Below are 7,872 nucleotides of genomic sequence, written 5' to 3'. Positions count from 1 at the left end.
AAGGCGCACCTTATTCCTGACATAATTTTTCAACTTCTTCATATATCGCTCAAATGGATACATCCACCTCATGTAAACTGGTCCTCCGAGGATAGCTTCTAGCGGTAAATGAAGAATTAAATAAATCATTATGTCAAAAAAGTCTGGAGGAAAAATTAACTCCAACTTGCACAAAATTTGTATCACTTGATCTTCTGCATTCTCCATGTCCTTAACAACCAATGTACGAGCACAAATTTGCTTAAAGAAATTGCAAAGCTCAATGATTTTCTTTGAAATAGACTTATTCAAGTAGCCTCGAACTCCTACCAGCAACAGACGTTGCATAAGAATGTGACAATCATGAGATTTCAACCCAACAATGTTGCCATCATTGTCAGTTACTTTCTTAGAGAAATTTGAACTGAAGCCATCAGGAAGTCTAACTCCTTTTACGAACTGACAAAAAAACCGTTTTATCACCGGTGTGAAAGAGTACATAGGATGTGCTTAAGGTGAAACTCTTCTCAGATACTTTCTTCCTTAAGGTGAAACTCTCTTCTCGGATACCTAAATTCTTCAAGTCTACTCGTGCATTGGTGGTGTCTTTAGATTTCTCATTCATAATAAAAGTACCAAGTAAACTGTCGCAAACATTTTTCTCTACATGCATCATATCTAAATTGTGCTTCAGTTCAACTACGGACCAGTACTCAAGTTAAAATAAAATACTATTTTTACTCCAATTAAGCTCTTTTTGATCTCGCTTTCTTTTCACACCCTTGAAACTGGCATGTTTACCCGGCAAACGATCTGGAACATGCGTTAATTGTTCGAGTATGTCTTGACTACTGAATTTTCTTGGAAGACATCCTTTTTCATAATTCTCATCAAACAAGCGACTCTTCCTCCACTCATGCGTAGAAGATAAGAATCTTCTATGACCAACATAAGCCGTCTTCCCAATTACCCGACATGAAGGAGTGTCTTCGTTGCATGAAGGACATGTCATATATCCTTGGCCACTTCAACCAGACAAACTACTACGGGCTGGAAAATCATTAATAGTCCATAATAGTGCTGCAAGCATTCTAAATACACTGTTTGTTGCAGCGTCTCTGGTTTGAACTCCTTCATCCCACAACTCTTTCATTTCGTCTACCACAGGCCTCAAAAAGACATCCACGTCCTTCCCAGGTGATTTCGGACCGGGAATCAATAAGGTCAGCATGAATGGTGACTCTTTCATGCACAACTAAAGAGGCATATTGTACGTGTAAAATATTACCGGCCACATGCTGTAAGATAGACTCATGTTACCAAATGGATTAAAACCATTAGCAGCCAAACCCAATCGAAATTTTCTGGGTTCTTTGGAAAAATCAGGATATCTGGAATCAAATTGTTTCCAAGCACCCCCATCAATAGGATGGTGCATCACACCATCTTCTTTCGACTGTCTCGTACTATGCCAGGTCATATCATTTGTTGTATGCCTTGAACCATAATGACGCTTCAGTCTAGGAGTCAAAGGGAAGTGTTGCAACACTTTGTGGGCGAATTTTTTCCCCTTTGTGTCTTTGTCAACCCATCGACTCTCACCACATACAGGACAACTCTGTTTTTGGGAATTCTCCTTCCAGAACAAACAACAGTCGTACTTGCAGGCATGGATTGATTGATAACCTAACCCTAACTTCCTCATTTTTTCTTAGACTCATACAGTGAAGTCGGAATCTTATTCTCCTTCAGGAATGCAAATTTCATAAACTTCAAAAGTTTATCAAAGGAACTATTTGTCCATTTATTCATAACCTTCATGTGCATCATCTTCGCCAATAAGTTCAAGGGAGACAACCATGCACAACCAAGGTATAACTCAGCTTGGACCTCTCGATTAAGGTCACCAAATTGATTCTCCGCACTATTGCCACCACCATCTGAAATTCATTCATTTATGCCTTCTTCGTTAGTGTCTTGTTCACCAATAACATCATTGATGATGCCAATCATCTCATCAGTCATTGGAGCCCCGTCGTCCACTACTGGAGGCATATCAACTTCACCATGGTAGGTCCACTTCACGTATCTTTGCAAAAACCCATATTTGTGTATGTGAGCCTCCACCACATCCAGTTTCTAATTCAGCATATTGACACACTAAACGCATGGGCACCTGACTTCTCCCGAAACATTCACATGATTATTGGCCATTTGTATAAATGCTTGAAGACCATTCCAAAACTCATCAGAGTTACGATGCCTATTGGTTATCCAACTCTTATCAATCGTCATAACTGATTCAAGTGGAAAAAAAATTATCACAATGTGATAATCATAAAAACTAACTTTATTTGGTAATAAATTTTGTATCACCAAAGAACTAATTTTTTTTAAGTAATTAATGATATCTTATTGAATCTTATGATGAATAAATTCTTAATTTTTATGAATATCTTATCAAATTTTATAAACATATACTATTGTTTGTTATGAATGCATTATAAAGATTCATTATATAAACAAATAATATTTAATTATACTTATTATTAAATTACTTAATAATTATCAAATTATTTTTATAATTTTCATTTTTTTAAATTACCAATAAAGTTTTATTATTTTAATTTGAAATTAGAGTAAAGTTAACTTAATTACTTATTCTATCTATATATATTATTGTATTTTATAAATATATTATATTTATTAATTTACCATTAAAGATTACTATTTTAATTTCTACTTATTTTATAAAAAAATATTAATAAAGTTTTATATTTGTAAAATTTTTATTATAATTTACACTTTATTATTTTTATAATTAATTGTTTTAAAATTAAATTGTAATGTTTAATATTTCTAAAACTACTAAAATTTCGGCACCATAATGGTTGTAATCTAACCTATCCCAAAATTTAAAACCTGCATAAAAACTACAAAACCAGTCCTAGAACATTCATATAATTGATTTCAAAGATTTATATCTCATATCAACAACATAAATCATATTATAAACATTTATTATATTTATCTAACATAATAATCTAATTATTATTTAAATTCTAATATTCACATCCACATTAAATCATATAAACATATTCACATTTTTTATACACATTCATATACACATAAAAAAATAAACATATATAAAAATAAATAAAATTATATCATCTAAAATCTAAACCTATAATATGCATTTTTTTATAACATAATATTTAATTAAATCAAATTAATAAATATATTTAAAGTCTATCCCTAAAAAAATACAAATATAATTCAATTAACAAATAAAACTTAAAAAAATATAAAATTCAGCACTCTATAAAATAACCAATTACACAATCAAAAACTTAATTTAACAACTAATCAATAATAAAAAACTTTAAAACAATACCCAAAAGTGGCTAAAGTGTTATCCAACACCAATAATCAAATCTCAAGGCTCGAGCTAGGCACAAGGAATCTGCAAATAAAAAAAAAAATCCACAAAAAATTTCATAAACTCATTTATAACAAACACAAAGTACACACATATATTAACAAAAAAAAAATACAAATTAAACAATAAAATACAAAGAAAATAGGTTTAGATTACCAAAACAAAGAAGAAATGGCCACAAATTAGCCTGGAAAACCTGAGATGGCGGTGGGGGATGGTTTTCCATTGCTATCCTCAGAGATTTTTTTCGCAGAAATAAGGAAGAAGGCTCGAGTTGGAGGTTATATCGACAGACTATATAGCAACGACATGTCGTCGCTGATATCAAACGCACCATTTTACTCAAATGATGAGACCCTACAACGACGACATATCGTTGTTGTAGGATAGTGAATAGTACATGAATCCCCTCGTGTGCTACGCGTCTACTCTACAGCAACGACATGTCGTTGATATAGACAGTGAAATTTGACTTAAATTTTTTGGTGGTTCACGTCCCCACGTTTTATTTTTGACCCTATAGCGACGACCTGTCGTCGCTGTAGAGTACAAAATAATTGATCAATGGCTTATATTGGACTCTACATCAATGACAAGTCGTCGCTATAGGGTCTGCAAATAGGCAACCAACTCTGGGCGGTTGAGCTCTCTAAGCATCCTATAGCAACGATAGGTCGTCGCTATAGACAAACATATTTCCCTATTTTTTTCTTACGAATACCCGTCATTGTTGTATAGTAGTTCCCGCCTCATGTTTCCTCCAAATTCCTGGAAACCTACAGCGACGACTAGTCGTCGTTGTAGGGTATCAGGAATTTGGAGGGCCAGATCGTGTGTTGTTGACGACCCTACAGTGATGACATGTCGTCGCTGTATTTTATTTTTTAATAAATTAAGAAAAAATAATTTTTCGTGGATTTTGCCTACATAGAGTGACGACTTTAGAGTCGTCGCAATAGATGTCGTCGCTGTAGAATCTTTTTCTTGTAGTGTCACCATAGCAGTTCCCACTAGTTTGGCTAATTTAGGTAAACGCTTTCCAAATCGAATGGAGTAGATTTGTTCCATAAGTGAATAATGTGTAAAATAGAAGACTCAAGGTTAGACATCCACGAGGAACCCCAAAGAAAACAAGACTCTGGTCAAAGAGCAAAGGTTGTCCTTCTAAGACCCTTTTACTATCACCTTCACACCCAAATAGGGCAAGAAACAACTATGGATAATGATCAATTATTGTGACAGAAAGACATGTTGGCCAAATTTCAATTAGGTTTTTTTTACGTAACTTCCTTCTTGAAATATTTGATAGTGAATATTTTGAAAACTAAATAGTAAGAGGTATCACGATGGTTAGACCCTTCAGATAATTCAACTAAAGTATGAACAACATTTTCTTCCAGAGTAAGTGAAAGGGATTAGGACATGGATTGCAAAACATCATCCATACTAGTTGTCATAACAGATCCTAAGGTTTTTGACTCCATAAAGCTAACAAATATAAACCAGAGCAAGGATCACAAATACATCTAGCAAGCATATAAAGAAGGGAAGAGCACATATCTTGGACAAAAGAGAAGAATCGAGATATGCAATAATAACCTCTCAACTTCACTCATCTAGACTCCTCCTCTAAAATTAGGCTTAGTCATCTCGAGTTCATTGGGAAACAAAATTGGCGGCAGAAAACATCAAGTTTGATAGAAACCAAGAACAATTGATTGAGAGAGAGATAAAAGGAGAGAGGATAAAAAAGCACAAATTGGAAAGAGAACTTTGATAGTTAATGCTATAAGAACAAAGCAATTAGAGCATTGAGTGCTAATTCAGTACAATAATTAATATCCAAACCAGAACAAAACATCAAATTCGGGTGGACGAAGATCTGGATGGGTACTAGAATAGAGAATCAGGACCAAACCCTAGCGAAGGTTCCAGAGCTCTTTTTAAATATTATCAAATCATTATAGAGCAATCATGAATGGGGGAATATTGTTGTATATAACTAAAGAAAAGTCCGTTTATTAAAAATTGACCACAAAAGTGAATATGGGAGATAAAAACTGAATTAAAACGTTTTTTTTCTCCTTTTAGTAGTGAATATAAAACTTTAAAATTTATTAAGAAAAAAAATGAATAACCATTAAGGACATGATGCTGGGAAAGAACTTATTATTTCTTGCAAACGGAAGATTACAATAGGAGAAACAAACAAACTAAAGAACAGCAAGCTGCTATTCTATAATTCTTCATTAGTTCGGATAATAAAAAAGGAAAATGATGCTTAACTAATTAAGTAAAATATTAAATACAATCAAGCACACGCATTAATTATGAAAACATAAGTTGTGAGAAAATCAATATTAAATTCGGGGTTTGAAATTATGATATTAATTTCACTCAAGTTCCCAAAGCTTGAAAGACCCATTTACGAAATCATAGTATCCACCCCTTAGTGCTATCTTGTTTTCTTTAATTCCTCTCTGAACAAATGGATAAGAATGTAAATTCTTCAGAGACAGATTCACTGCTTCCTGCGCATTCAAATAATTATTCAACTATAATATTAGAGTATTGTTAAGAACATCGATGTTCAATGTCATAATTAATAATCTAATTTGAGATGTAATATTTTAAAGACTAGAAGACTCTTTTATCATACTTTCCAATCAAGATTCTTATATACATATATCTTTATACGTCATTGACATTATTAGTGATGCACGCTTAAAATTAAGAATATCTATACGTTCTCTTTTAGTGTGCAAAATAAAATGTGTGTCAATACATAATAAATTGAATTAGCGCTGATATTGGGCATTTGGAAAAGTATAACTTTTTAATTTGTTGGTATTGGCTAATTAAATTTATTACCTCAGCACATATTTCACATTGTTCCTCAAATGTCAATTTACTATGCTCAGCTTTGACTTTGATCTTCGCGGCTTGGGCAATGTTCACCCATTCGTCTATGAAGTCGCTGTAGATATATTTCATCAATATGTTGAGTCAAAACTAAAATTTACTAAATTACATATATATATATATATATATATAGTCTAATCATAAGTTAAAAATAATTCAAATTATAGAAAATTATTAATCTTACAAAGGGACGGAACCATCTTCAGGGTGAGACATAAGTCTTTTTACTCCACCACAACGACTATGTCCAATAACTAAAATATTTTCTACCTGCAAAATTTTAGTTTTTATTATTTATAACTAATTTAAGTCAAATTACTTATAGCAATATTAAAAAAAATTAAGACGAGTGACTGATAATTAAATTAATGAAAGTAAAATAATAAAAAAAATAAATAAATTTTTTAATTTTACCTTAAGCTCTTCTACAGCATATTCAATGATTGATCCAACTTCAAAGTCTTTGAACTAATCATATAATAACAAAGATTAATAGTGAGATAATTAATATTAATGAATTAAGATTAGATATTTTAAGTTTGACTAAGTAGTAATTAATTAATTAAATAAATTACTTTGTCAAAAGATGGAATTAAGTTGCCAATATTGCGGGCCATGAAAGCTTCTCCAGGTTGGAAATTTAAGATATGTGAAGGACTAACTCGGGAATCCGAGCATGCAAACACCAAAAACTGTTCATTTAATCAATTGAGATTGATTAAATATAGATAAAAATATATATAATTTTTTTTTCACAAGAAAATACTTGTACTTGATTAGGTTAACGTACCTTGGGATGTTGGGTTGCAGCAAGTTCATTAAACAAGCATGGATACTTGCTGCAAAATCATCCCATCAAATAATTAGGCACATGTTTTTTAATTATAACTTCTAATAATATTATAAGTAAAGAAATATTTTGTATATATATATATTTTTTTTCTTACTAATATTTATTGGAGAGAAAGTGCTTAAATCCATGGACAATTTTTTGAACAGGATCAAAGCAACAGTCATTGGAATCCTGCCCAGGTTGCACTTTTTCATAGATTTCATCTTCCTCGCTCTCGCTTTCGCTTTTGCTCTCGCTCTCGGCCTTCTCACTATATATATAAATATATATATTCAATCAATTTTGTAAGATAATAATTTTATAATTTTTTATTATGTAGCTATACATAGATATTGTAAATATATACATACACTCGTCATAATATACCTAGTAAATATTAATTAATTACCTGATGATCACTAGATTCTTCTTGACGCTGCATTCATAGCTGGCCAGCTCGGAGATCTGTTCATCTGCCATTATATTCAGTTTGCTAATTTATATAATTTCTTTCTGCAAATTCATGAAATTAAGGGATGATTATTGTTTGTATTATAGATTACTACTAGTGAAAGATCGTTATAAAACTAATCATAGGAAAATATAGCAAGATGACATTTGATTTAAGAAAATATAAACAATTCAGATGTAATAAACCACGAGTATATATATTTATATTATATGCAGTTGTAATTAATAC

General features: G+C 31.7%; 1 protein-coding gene across 1 annotated transcript; it reads right to left on the bottom strand.

Annotated features, from left to right (window-relative positions):
- Window positions 1-5,811: 5,811 nt before the first annotated feature.
- On the bottom strand, window positions 5,812-7,652 carry LOC133785868 (carbonic anhydrase 2-like). The gene is made up of 8 exons (XM_062225084.1): window positions 7,582-7,652; window positions 7,288-7,443; window positions 7,131-7,179; window positions 6,916-7,032; window positions 6,755-6,808; window positions 6,525-6,610; window positions 6,290-6,395; window positions 5,812-5,949 (listed from the first exon to the last, which is right to left on the bottom strand). Exons 1-8 carry the CDS (start codon window positions 7,650-7,652, stop codon window positions 5,812-5,814), a joined length of 777 nt encoding a protein of 258 aa, XP_062081068.1.
- Window positions 7,653-7,872: the final 220 nt, after the last annotated feature.

Source organism: Humulus lupulus, chromosome 6 (genome assembly GCF_963169125.1).
Source record: "Humulus lupulus chromosome 6, drHumLupu1.1, whole genome shotgun sequence".
NCBI classification, from domain to species: Eukaryota; Viridiplantae; Streptophyta; class Magnoliopsida; order Rosales; family Cannabaceae; genus Humulus; species Humulus lupulus.
The sequence above is the reverse complement of the archived record's forward strand: the minus strand, read 5'-3'. Positions and strand labels throughout refer to the sequence as shown.

Coding starts and splice junctions, on each gene's coding strand:
- LOC133785868 (XM_062225084.1), bottom strand. CDS start 7,652: ATGGCAGATGAACAGATCTCCGAGCTGGCCAGCTATGAATGCAGCGTC. Junction 7,444..7,581: donor AAGAATCTAGTGATCATCAG/GTAATTAATTAA, acceptor TTATATATATAG/TGAGAAGGCCGAGAGCGAGA. Junction 6,396..6,524: donor GAAGATGGTTCCGTCCCTTT/GTAAGATTAATA, acceptor ATATATCTACAG/CGACTTCATAGACGAATGGG.